This window comes from Zonotrichia albicollis, chromosome Z (assembly GCF_047830755.1).
Source record: "Zonotrichia albicollis isolate bZonAlb1 chromosome Z, bZonAlb1.hap1, whole genome shotgun sequence".
NCBI classification, from domain to species: domain Eukaryota; kingdom Metazoa; phylum Chordata; class Aves; order Passeriformes; family Passerellidae; genus Zonotrichia; species Zonotrichia albicollis.
In genome coordinates, this window is record NC_133860.1 from 66406967 (window position 1) to 66420502 (window position 13536).

Below are 13536 nucleotides of genomic sequence, written 5' to 3' on the forward strand. Positions count from 1 at the left end.
CCCTGTCCTGAGCTTAAAATGTGAATGAGACCATGCGGCCTCTATTCTGTTAGCAGCAGTGGCCCAGTGCAGACCTCTGTACCAATGGAATAAACATCTGGCAACCTTCTAGCAGAATCCACTCTCCTTCTCTTCACCATCGCCAGAAGCTCTCCCCTGAGGTAAACGGAGTCCTGTCTTGTGCCCCGCTGCACTCTGCCGCCAGCCAAGGTATCTCTGGGGTAAAACACCGCAGTGCTGCCTCTGGCCCAGCAGCGAAGGTCAGAATTGGCCTAGGCACCATCTAACTGGTTATATTGGGATACATATTCCAATAGTTTTGTTTTGTTTTTTTAATAGTACAATTAAATTGGATTTGACTGTCTTCTGTTCTCTATGTTGAAATTGTTTCTTTCCCAGGACAGCCTTTCTCACAGAATCTAGAATCCAAGCCCATCCTACAAGGTGCTCATTTATGTTTTGGTATTAGTGTAGGACAGAGACATTAGCCTAAGCAGACACAAAGGGAAAGGAAAATATTTGGGATGGGAGACTTGCAGTCCTGTACAGAAAACTCCTAGATATTCATGATATGCTGTAAGTGAGTTTGATTTTCATGTTATTTGTTACTTTTATGGTAGGAAAATATGGGTTAAAAAAAAAAGCTATCAACTGTCATTTTATAGTAAAGAGAACATGGAAAATTCAATTAAGAAAGTTTAAAACATGGGTTGAGTTAGTGATATTCTTACAAGGAAATGACTGAAGTTTAAAGGAAATGTCCTGAATTAGGATAAACAGAGAAAAAGGTGGAAGAAGCCAGGAGAGAAACACTGACAACAAGAGATCTGACCAACAAAACATCACCAATCATCACAGATTGTCTTGTATTGGACACCAGCCAGCCTGTGAGGAAAGTTTTGTGACATCTTCTGTCCCTAGATGTGTTTCTTTCTACAGGACTGGAATGCTTAAAATATTAAATTAGGTATGCAGTAGCAAAACGAGTAATGTATTTGTTTGCAAGAAGAAACAGTAAGTAGAGAATAATAGAAGATAAAGAATTAGAAAATGCATTTGGATATGAAGATTTGGTTAGCAAGAACTCAGCGTACCTCTTCATGAAATGGTAAATTATTATAACTGATATCAGAAAAATGTATTTGGAAGGAACTAGGTATTTTTGTTTTACTCCAGGAGATCCTAAACTCCTGATTGCCAGTATAGCATATTATGTAATCTCAAAGAATACGGAAAAAACCATTTTCCCACCAAGACTTCAGTTTCAAAGCAGAAAAGAAGGAAGAAGAAATAAAAATTTTAAGCAGTTTTTAAAAAAGTATTTCCATTTGATTAGCATGAACTGGATTGATGCATGAGAAGAATTCATTTGTTCAGTTGCACAGCTAGGATTTTCTGGAGCTGAAAAATTCAGCCTAGGGATTCTGGATCCCAAAACAGTGAGTTAATTCTACCTCAGTTTTAGCCTTCAATAAGATTTTGTCCTTCAGCATTATCTATCTATTGAAAGGTTAGAAAGTGTTTCATTTTCTTAACAAGGTCCCCAAAAGCTACCTCTGTAGGCTACATTTCACAGCAGCCATTTCTCTTAACCAGCTTCAGTCTAGCAAGCTATTTTTGATTAATTTCTTCTGTGGTACTCCTTTTTGCACAAGCCTCTCTTTCAGCCCCAGGACGTCTCTTTAGGACTCAACATTGTGGTTGCCTTTTTTTCCACCAAAGAGATGAGAATGTTGACCTCAAGTTTAAAAGGCTTGATTTATTATGATACATATTGCATTATGACTATACTAATAGGAACAGAGAGTAAGTTCTCAGAATGCAGGCTACACTAAGAATAGAAAGTAAATTCAAACATTCACCCAAGACCAATCACAGATCCACCTGTTGCATTCCACAGCAGCAGATAACCACTGTTTACATTTTGTTGCTGAGGCCACAGCTTCTCAAAAAGGGGGAAAATCCTAAAGAAAAGATATTTCACAAAAGATGTCTGTGGCATTTCACTTTTTAAAATTCTAATAAATTAAAAAGATAAATGCCAGTGTGGAATGAATAGGAAATTTCTTCACCTGTAAAACATACAATTCTATCAAATCATTAAAACAATCTTACAATATAAGAAAATACAAAAACAATGCAAAAAAAATTCAAGTCCAAGCAGCTGAGTTTCAGGAAAATGTCCATGGACTGAAGATGTTCCTCTTGGACATATGCGAAAGTCCTTTTTGGTCCTGGAACAGGCTTGCTGCAGAAAAGTCCATCAATAGTTATCGAAAGCCATTGACAGTCATCAAACAATTTCAAACAATTTTGAGACAATTTCTGAAATGTCCTGGCCCCACATCCCTTTATTGAACAACTTTGGGCTGAAGCCAATTTTTGGCCCTTCAATGCTTCAGAGCTGCTGCCAGCTATTTCAATTTTTCAATTTTTTTTTTTTTTTTTTTTTTTTTTTTTTTTTTTTTTTTTTTGGTGATCAAAAAGAGCAGCAGCAGCAGAGCAGCCCGAGGGAGGCCCTGGGGGCCCCTGGCCCATGGATGGACCAGGAACCCCAAAGCTGGCCTACAAAAGGTGGGCCAGGACCGGTACGGGAAACCACAACCCCCACAGACAACAAGAAGCCCGACAGCGGCCATGGCCCAGGGATCTGGGCCCAACAGCCCAGGCCAAACCCACGAAGCAGGCTCTGCATTCCCACAGGCTGCGCCCCGCTGCTAGTACAATGGTAGAACGGGTGGTGAGACGCTTCTTTTCCCCTAAATCACCAAGGCATGCCAGCAGTGAGGGAATAGAAGGAGCCCCAAGAACTCTCATCTCGGTTCTAGGAATGTTTGTTCCCCACAGCAAGCAAGCCACGATCTCTTCCTGGCGTGCCCTCTGCCTCTGCAATGCAAATGCAACAGGCGTGTCTCCCATCTGCCTCACGGCACCACCCCCTCGGAGCTGGGGATCAAAGGCAGAACTTTCGGGACCCACCTGCCCCTCGTCGCTGGGGCGCAAGAGGGGCGGCAGAGATGGCAACCTCCAAGGGGCAGCAACTGACCAAACACCCCCCAGCCCGCCGAGAATGCTGATCTTGAAAGCAGGCAGGCGGGCTGCCCCTGCCCCCAGCTGTCGGGCCGTGCCTGATCCATGGAAGGAGCGGCTGGCGCCCTCTTCCTCTGTCCCAGCTGCAGGGGCAGCCCTGGGACAACCCGAAACGCTCGGGGGGGAAATCGCGCTGGTTGCCGAAGTTGCCGCGACAGTTGCTGCCGGGAGCGGCGGGACTGCAGGCTGCTCCGAGGGTCCCGCGGGTTCGGCGGCATTTTCAGCATCGTCCTGAACAGGGACTGGCTCGGTTTGAGGCGGCGGGGCTGGCACGGCGGAGCTGCGGGGAGGGGCGGCGGCGGAGGATCGCTGTTGCTTAGCAACATCGTCGCAGGCGCAGGGAGCGGTGTTTCTGAGTCCTCAGGCGCAGGCGGGGAAGCTGGCGGAGGTGCGGGCGGGACCGCCCGGGGAGGCGGTGGCTGGGCGGATCTGGGAGGTGCTCGTGGCACTGGCCGGGCGGGGCCCGCAGGGCTGCCAGGGACGGTGCTCGCAGCGCTGGCCGGGGTGGTGCCGCCCACTCCCATTCCCCCGGAGACAGAGAAGGGGGGGGGGAAGACCGCTCCAACTGAGCATGCTCCGAAGACGCAGACAAAAAAAACTTCTTTGCCTTGCAGTGAAATTTCACCCCCCTGGTGCGATTCAGGGGGGCTGGAAAACAGCAGATCCTCTCCCAAAAGGTCTGCTCCTGCTGGAGACGGGGGGAATGGAGCTTGTCCCTTGCAGTTAGCAATCCAGGGAAAACCAGCTGCTCTCCGTTTCAAAATAGAAAAGAGTACACAGAAGAAGACTGGGTAAACGTGGGGGAATCCCACACCAAGGTCCCAAGCGCATTGGAAAATGGATTCTATGCACTCCTATACGAAAACACCCAGGGCATATAGTGCATCCGTAAAGAACACAAAAAGCTTTGCCCATCGAAGAAGCTCACAGCAATCTGTCTCCAACAGGAGAATTCCATCCTCTTCATCCCATTTTTGCCAGAAGGGAATAAGATTCTCCTCTGAAAGAGAGAAATGTACCTCATCCTCTATTGGAGACGTCCCCCATATCAGCCGCCACAAACTACGAAGGGCTGTATCTTCAGGAAGGGAAAAGCCAACAGTACCTTTTGAAAGAGTCCAGCTTGCTCTGGCCAGCTCCATGGTGCTGCTGCTCTTTCCAAACATCTTCCTGGAGGCTTTTGAGAAGGTTTTCTTCGTGGTCAGCCTTGGCTGTGAACTCTGTCAAAATCAGGATCTTCAGTTTTTCAGCTCCTGGCTAGAATCCACTTCTGTGGTCACTTGTGAAGCAACCATCAATGCCACACATTCAGGGTTTACCCAGTGCAGCAATTTGCTCCTCTGGGGTCTCACCAATTGATGGTTTTTGTTCTCAGTCGGGGTTCACCAGTTGTTACAGGGCTTGCAAGGGTTTTTCAGGGTGAAGAGAGAGATGAGAATCTTGACGTCATGTTCAGAAGCCTTGATTTATTATTTTATGATACATATTACATTATGACTATACTAATAGGAACAGAGAGAAAGTTCTCAGAATGCAGGCCACACTAAGAATAGAAAAAGAATGAATAACAAAGTTCTGTGTCCCGGCAGAAAGCGAGAACAGCTCTGCCGTTAGTGGTCAGTAAATCCAAACATTCACCCAAGACCAATCACGGATCCACTTGTTTCATTCCACAGCAGCAGATAACCATTGTTTACATTTTGTTGCTGAGGCCACAGCTTCTCAGAAAGGGGGAAAAGCCTAAAGAAAGAATTTTTCACAAAAGATATCTGTGACAACCTATTATAATAAATCATCAGGAATTGGCTTGATAAATCAGGACAGAAGAGGATTCTGAGGGGTGGGAGAGGTGTAAGCATTCAGGTGCCTCCTTATGTTTTCATTGGCTATTTTTGCATTGTACAAGATAAATTCATTTACGTGTAAATAAACAGTATTAGGACATTGAAAGTAAGTGGACATAAATGAATCAGATTGAAAAAAAGCAGATTTTAAAACTCCTGCAAGAAATGTCAGGTATTATATGAGTTCCCCCAAAGCTTCTTGTAAAGTAACCTTCATTAAACGTGAAGTCCAGTTAAAATGACCTAAATATTTTTCAGGCATGTGAGCTTCTCTTCTGTTTTATTAATGGAATTAATAAAAGCTTATGATTCTTCTGTTGTAAAAGCTTTTGCTCAAAGAAATTATCTAGTCCATGACTGTTTTTTTTGTTGATGTAATTATCTTAGGGTAAAATTGTTGAATGAAGAGACAAGCATAATTTTACATATTCTTTGCAAAGATATCTTCCGGTGAAAATGAAAACATCTTCTTGTGTCCAAATGTTTTTCTAGATTTATATAAAATGTAGAAGGACAAGATGAATGGCTATTCCTTGTTCACTCATATGCCAGTTTCTTCTTTTTCCCTATTCAGATAAAAGTCATGAAATGAGTCTCATACTATATAACTGCTATTGATAGCCCAGTTTCATTCCAAAGTGTTTTTTTCATTCCAGAAAGACAAAGCAAGGAAACAGAAATGCAAGCTGGAAGGAAAAGTGGAGAAGGCTTAAACGAGGAGGTCAATTTATGACATTTTTACAGGGCAAATGTCTACACAGGTCTTTACTGAAGTAAAGAGCTCTTACACTGACTTGTGTGATTTTCACAATCTCTCAGTATTATTTGTGTCTTATATATTTATGATGCTAGGAGGCCACTGTGGCCAAGCAATTTAAAAAATAGGAGGTCTGCTTAGAAGTGACCTTTCAGATACATATCACTTTGAAGCCTCACTTATACCCTTTAACCTTTAATTTTTTATGTAGGAAGGGCTTTGCTTGACATAAACAAGATTTTTCAGCACTCTGAGATTTATCTCGAATCTTTTAAAAAGAAATATGCTGATATTTTTAGAGAAAACAGAAATTTTTTGCCTGTCAGAACTTTGAACCTGACCATGCTCACAGCTGCAAGCATGCCTTCAGAACAGCCCCACAAGCTATCTTCCAACCTGAAATGAGAGAAGCAGGATTTGGGCCCCCACAGTTTGATACTTAGACACTGGTGTTTTTTCAGCATTGATAACAGCTGAATACCATTCCTGAATCAAGAGCTCTATTTCTAAATGTAGTGCTTTTTACATATATAATTTACTAAAGTTGTTTTTTGTCACCTTAACTAAATTCTTGTGTTCTCCTGTCTCATGGTCATTTTAACATACATCAAAGTACATTTTTTCTAGGTTATGATTTTCTCTTTTTTTTCTCTTTTAACAGACATTTTTCCTATGTCCTGCTGTAATTTAAAATTGTGTTATATTTCAGTAATACTCATGAGACAAAAGTTAAATCAAAACTGCTGAGGATTCTGCTGTGGATTTTACCATGGAAAACTGTAAGGATTATGACAATTAGCAGGGGAATCTAAAATAGTAAGCAATTTTCCCTTATTTTTTTCCCAGAAAGATGCAGAGTCCATAAATGAGAGTTGGAAATTCACACAGCTGTTAGAGGAGAAGGTTTATTTTGGTGTATTTTCTTTCATGGGTAATGTCTTATAAAAATTTGGAATTTTTATTTCATGGAAACATGAAATAAAATTTAATTCCTATCTTATGTGTGTCTGTACTTTGTTCTGACCAAAGTGGTTGAAAAATAAATATGCATACTTTGAAAGATGTTATGAAAATCTAAGAGCAAAAGATGGTAAGATTTTTTTTTAAAGACAATTAGGAAGTAGACATTTTTCAACTTTTTTTTTTTTTTTTAACTTTGCTTTACTTTGTAAGCAGGCATAAAAATTTGCAGGTTTGAAACTTTTTCATCTTGATGCAGTTTTATGTCAGACTCCTTCAATGCAGAATGAATATATTACTTTCCTGTGTGAGTCTTTCTAGTACACATGTTTTGAAAAATGTCTGTACAGCCCAAGAATAGGAAAGATTGCCTGAGGTAGCACATTTCAATGTACATTTCCCAGAGCTTGAAAAATCCATAATGGGATTATTTTTTTTGGTATTAACTCATTTTTTTCAGAAACATAAAATTTATATTATCTCTATGTGGAGTGTCTAAAAATATTTTAAAAGCTATATATTTCTGAGCCTAAAGTCAAGTATAGAAAATTTTTTGTCGTCCTCAGCATTGAGGAGGGATTTTCATTCACCAGAAATTGCATGTTTGCAGTAAGAAAAGCATGATGTTGAAAATGGTAGATGCTTTTCAGTTATTAGTGTTGTGAAAGGTGTTTTGGGAACTCCTCTCTTTGGTCTACATTTCTATATTTGGTCCAGAAACCCAAGTGATCTTTTTCCCAATTTACATACTCATCATGGAGAACCACAGTGTGTGATCAGGCTCTTAATGGCTGAATCCATATTCTGTCTCTTTTATTAACTGGAGTGTCCAGGTTTTGCCACTTCCTTTTCATCCAGGTTTTAAAATGCAAAATTCACCTGTTCTGGATGAAGCTACCAAGAGGCAGAATCTTGCTAAGGAAAACTGTTCCAGGACCTGGCATTCTTCTCCTTCTTCCATTACCCACTGTCTATTCATGCTGAGCTTAAACTGTTTCTTTTCCATTACTGATATCATACTCCTTTCATTTTAATTTGGATGGTTTAATAAGGCCTTTGCTAATGTCACAGCCACTTAACAAGCCACCAGTGTCACTCAGACATGAACATACTATATTAAGATTGAATTAGTAATTCTGGTTCCAATGGAATAAAGAGTTATTTTGGTATATATTTTATGGGGTAACACTTGACATTTGAACCTTGTAGTCTAATTATTGCTTTTTAATGATTTGCTATAAGTAAATACATTTTACTTCATGTCTGTTTGAAAGGTTGTGCCTCATGAGATCAACATGAGCAGCCTTTCCATCTGTGTGGTGTGTTTGTTTGAATTTCAGTCTCATATTCCACCCCTTGTATTTTGTGACCTGAGATATATATAATGGGGTCAGTGAAGTTAATATTATTGTTAGTCCAGGAACATAGAAAACCTCAACTGAGTGCAGCAGTTGGTCCTGCAGAATTGCCGTCTCCAAACTCATTGACAACAGCTAGATGAGACTGTGTCATACAGCACAAGTAACTGTATAGAAATCCACATAGCATGAAACACGTCACTGCTGGATCTATTTTCATAGATAGTGGTCCTTGTAGCCTTGAGGGAACCAATCCAAGAAAACACTTTTTCAGATATACTATGGGCTCATTACTGGACAAAATTTGACTGTTCATCCCTTTGGTTACTGGCTATACTTATGTGATGGGCTCTGCACTCACTCCTTTGTTAATTCTTGTAATAAATCCCTTCTTATTTTTACTGGTGACATGGCATGGAGGGCAATGGACAGATGGAAAACTTATTAACTCCTGATCTCACAGGTAGGCTTCTGCAAACTGGCTAGGAAATGTCTACCAGCATCATGCTGCATTCTTTGTAAATACATCAATTGGTAATCCCAAACACATATGTACATGCACATTCATAAAGTACAGAGATCAGTGTTTGCAGGACTGCAATAGGAAACATTTTCCTGCGTTACTTGTAGAACACAAGAATACCTGATGTTTTTTATTAATTGCCATCTTTGTTCTTCATGCTGGAATATAGCCCTTTGTAGAAGTGCCCACTATACTCAACCTGTTTTCTTCAATTGTCAGTTGACTTCCCTCTCTACATTTAACATACAAGCTTTCTACTTTAGCTAACATCAGCAGTCATATTTATACACAGATTTAATCCTCATCATGCTGTTGTTCCCTTCCCCTTCCCTTTCCCCTTCCCCTTCCCCTTCCCCCTTCCCTTACCCCTTCTTGTGATAGTCCATTACATAAAGTAAATTTTCAAAAATGTTAGAATACAGCAGTGAGCTTCTTTAGCACACAGATATTAATATCCTCCAATTTTTAATACCTGATGTTTTTCTGCCCTATTATGTCAAGTATGGTTTAATTATTTTATCTTATTTTTTACTATCCTCTCTCAAGTCTTCATATTTGCATACCTGTCAAGAGTTAATCTTAACCTTTGACTGCTTAGGTACAGACATCACTGACATGGTTTCCTCTTTGTTCCAAACTTTCCACCTTCCTAATGTTTCTCCTTATATTTCTCAACTGTTAAAAACAACAAGACTGAAACCAACATTTTTATTGCTAGTTTGGCTATTATTTTTTTTACGTGGTGGTCTTTAAAGGAGGGTCCTCTAAAACATGGCAAAAAGACCAACTAAAACATTTAGATTGTTATAGTGTAGCTTTGACTGCTGATGCCATTATTTCATAGATCACTCAAGGTCACATACAGCTATAACTTAAGTTCAAAGTGTTTTTCTTTATTGATTTTTCTTTCTGTCTAGATAATACTACACTAAAGGCTTTATTTTCTGAACTATATTTTGCTATTTGGGGTTGCAAGAAAAAAAAACATCCAAACCCATGGCATCAGAGCTCCAGTATAGATGTTATGCATTTATAGGGGCACACAAATGGAAAAGCAATACTGAATGATTCTTTATGCTGTTCAGAATTATGTGTCTCCACATCATGCTGTTAAATTCTGTGCAGTCACACAGAGGATGTGGTATACATGCAGCATGCATTCAGATTTATACTGCAGAGCAAACTGCGTCTCAAACGTGTTGTTACATACCGTGCGCAGTCTTGACTTGCTTGACTGGGGTCACTCTCAGAACAGAAACAAACTCAAGTCAACTGTCTGCCTGAGTTTTCTGTAAGAAACTTTTTTCCCATTCCTCAAGGTTGTGGTAATGATAGTAAGGTCATGTGAAAATATTTTTCAAAGAAGTGAAAAAATAGCACCAAATTTTCAAACTAAACCAAAGTAATACTCAGAAAGAATGTATAATTTTTTCCTGTAAGGAGTAAGAAAAATATGAAAATGTCTGGTCAAAGATATGTCAGTCAATTCTTAAAGTGCACTAAGGCTGGTGTATATTTGTAAAATATATATCTGTGATATTTGTATAGAGTTTATATATATTCTGTTTTGTTATTTGAATGATTAATTGAATTCCCTATTGCTAAACGGATGTAGCAGCAATCAGAATGCAAAAAGACACCATTAAGATAACAAAACCCCCTGGCATAACAGGGGGTTAATATGCCCCTTGTCATATCCTTTTAAAATCATGCTGGCTAATGAATGCTAGTCAGGAAAGCAAGCAAATAAGTATACAACTTTTCATTATTTGATTTTATAAAAAAAAATTAACATCAATTAAAGGAAGTGCTCCCTTTTAAAATTTAGAAGGAAAATGCAACAAGAAATCTCTTAAATAAATAAATAAAGAAAATTGTTTCTTAAAAGGATTTATTTCAAAACGCGTTGGCATTCATGTAGATAAGAATATTAATAATTACAAAATAAAAGAAAACATAGCTGAAAGTAATTTAGAAGGCAGCCTGTCCCAAAATTAAATTATTTTTTGTTTGTATTATTTCTGACAGAGCTCCAGAAAATTCCTATTAAACTCTGTATTCCATTCCTTTGACATGAAGGAATTGATACATTTTTTCTCTAACATATCTACACATTTTGTTCCAAATTTAAAGTAACCAAATTCTGGCTTAATCTACATGTGTCTGAAGAATAAATTTTTTTCTTTTCTTTTTCCTCCAAAAATGCCATAAGCGGAGACTGGGGGCAAGGGAACAAGTCAGTCCTGTGGAGAGTGAGACATCTATCTTCTCCTGCATGAAAAAGTTAAAGACTTAGTTTTTACCAGACTCTTGCAATAATTCCTTCTACCTCATTGCCTTTCAGGTGAGTATGAATTATTTGCTTGATTAACCTTTCTGGACTTTCTAGCAATCAAATATAAGCAGCCTGACCTATAGCTTTCTGGCTTATTTAACTTATTTCCCTTCCTCTCCCAGCATGAGCACCATTAGTCCCATCTGATTAACAAGTTGATTTTTTTCAAGTGCTTTCTAATTAACTTTTGGTGGGCTTCTTTTTTTTTTCCCCATTATTGTGGTTGTACAGTCCTCTAACACTTGGTGTTGCTGGCCACCAATCATTCTGCAGCTATACTATTTTGAGAAGGTACAAATGTAAGGGAAAGCACTAACTTTTGCCTTACATAATCCATTCATAGTTTACTGTGTAGACCACTTCCCGTGTATTCCTTCTATGACATGGCGCACTGAGAGCAAATTGCCATGTTGTACACTCCATTAGCATTTAGCTTCTAAGCTCTTCAACTTAGCTTTTACCAACTATTGCACAAAACGTTCATGCTTTGGCATGTAAAGCAGATGCTGAGAGAAAGAGGGAGAGCAGCAAGCTATTCAGGCAGGAATAGCATACTAATTCTGTTGATGCTCTCTGTAGTGTTTGATATTAGTGGAGAAATCTCAACCTGCATGCTGCTGATAACTGATACTAAGATTTCAGTATCTGTATATTATCCCTCATTAACCATCACCCAAACACAGAGGAAAAAAGAAATGCCTTGTGCTCCACTTTTTTAATGGTTTGATCATGAAATTAATTTAAGTTTTCTTTGAGGGACATGGGCAACTCAGACTTACAACATACTTTGGCTAATCATGACTAATTGTGTATCTTTATGGTATGGTATCTGTACCCATCTGGAAGTACTGTTTTCTGTGTCAGTGTAGGTTGTATAATATATGTATGGGGAATGTTAATCTGTTTCTTTCTCTGTGTCATTTGTCCTGTGATTCTTTTTTAAAGCTTTGGGGGAATTCAATTTAACTGGAATGCATTTAGACTCAGAGTGATTTGTAGTCTTCTCTGGAAAACATATAAACTACCTAACATTGTTAAAGTCTGAAAAGAAACAGATAGCAATACATTTCTTGCAAGAAATTTGTTATCATAGCAGTAGTCTTGAAGTACCTTTCTAAAATATGCTCTTTGTTTAAAATACTATAATTTCTCTAGGAGGTCAGGGAACTTCCATTGTATGCCCAGATTTAACAATATAATTTCAAAAATGTTTATACAGATATGTTTGCCCTTTGAATGCTGGGAAAAAAAACAAAATGGTTCTCTGCATCAAAGAATTAGATGTTCTTAAATATGACTTGAAAAATACATAAGATATTGACATATATCCAATTTAAATTTAAGATGCATTTACTAATAGTATCAAAGTAAATCATGAGACTCTGGAGAAATCTGGTGCTCAGCCCTACATTTTAGAACGGGTTTTGCTCAAATGATGTCTTAAATGATGTACAGTTAGAGACGGCATGAGAAGGGAAAAGAAATTTTGTATTATGAACCCCAGACAAGAAGTGGAGAGGAATAAGGAATAGATAAATGACAGCACTTGAACATCTGTATTGCATGAAGATGCCTAGTAACAAAGTATTGCCAAAGGTAATGCCCCTATTTATGAAGGAAAAGATAAAGAGCTCAAGAGATTAAAACAACCTCTAATGAAATATGAGGTTATTTTGGAAAGAGTCTTGAGAATTTTTTTTACCATAGTAAATAATAATATCTGAAATAAGAATCTTGGGGTTTCTTTTGTCTTTTATTTTAGTTATACAGAAACAACTTTTTACTATGAAAACATCAATTGCACTAATATAAGTAGAGAGGTGAATATAACTTACTACTTTTAAAAGTCTTCTGTAACTTTTTTACGTGTAAGAACATGTTATTATTGAATAATTAAAAAGAGGGAAAAATCTATTACTCTCTCACTGAACAGCTATACATTTCCTATAATTGTCATCACAATTTCCAAAACATATAGGTTTTGCTACATTGAAAGTAGAAGAGTTTTCTTGTGTAAAGCCAAAAATTGAACCTTCATTAAAAAAAAAACCCCTTTTTGTCACTCTGGAGACTGCTGGCATTTCTTCAGAGCAGATGACACACATGAAAATAAATCAGGTACATATATTCAGCTGGAAAAATTAGTTTCAAGGGAGAGAAATATTGCTGAGATCTAAGCTGAATTTTTTATGGAAGTTATGAACATATGTAGGTTTATGAAGTTAAGAACTAAAGTTCTTCAAAATTACTGAAATCTAATTTGTTAAATTTTAACTCCAAATCCATTAAATTTGTATTATTATATTATTATAACAATTTATGGATGCAGATTTTTTTTTTCTGAGTTCTCCTAGCCTTAGGCAGATTTCCACCATGAACAAACAGTACACAGTTTTTATTTTATCTGTTGAGGAAAAGTTTACATGCATATTTACTCATCTGTGTGGCCTGGTACAACATGTGATTTTAGAGGTAATTTTATGTAAGGAGCATTGTAGATAAAATTCTAATTAATAATTTAATGTAATGAAGGACATAGATCAATGAGATTTTTTATTTCTAAGCCAGTTCAAGATTAAGTTGGTGTCACAGATTGTGGGATAACTCCAGATTCTAGATAGAAATGCAGCCCCTTAGACTGTGTATAGTTTTAATTTTTTTATTCCTTT

General features: G+C 38.2%; 1 protein-coding gene across 1 annotated transcript; it reads right to left on the reverse strand.

Annotated features, from left to right (window-relative positions):
* Positions 1-1739: 1739 nt before the first annotated feature.
* On the reverse strand, positions 1740-4616 carry LOC141727112 (uncharacterized). The gene is made up of 2 exons (XM_074532937.1): positions 2980-4616; positions 1740-2886 (listed from the first exon to the last, which is right to left on the reverse strand). Exons 1-2 carry the CDS (start codon positions 3612-3614, stop codon positions 2814-2816), a joined length of 708 nt encoding a protein of 235 aa, XP_074389038.1. The 5' UTR covers positions 3615-4616; the 3' UTR covers positions 1740-2813.
* Positions 4617-13536: the final 8920 nt, after the last annotated feature.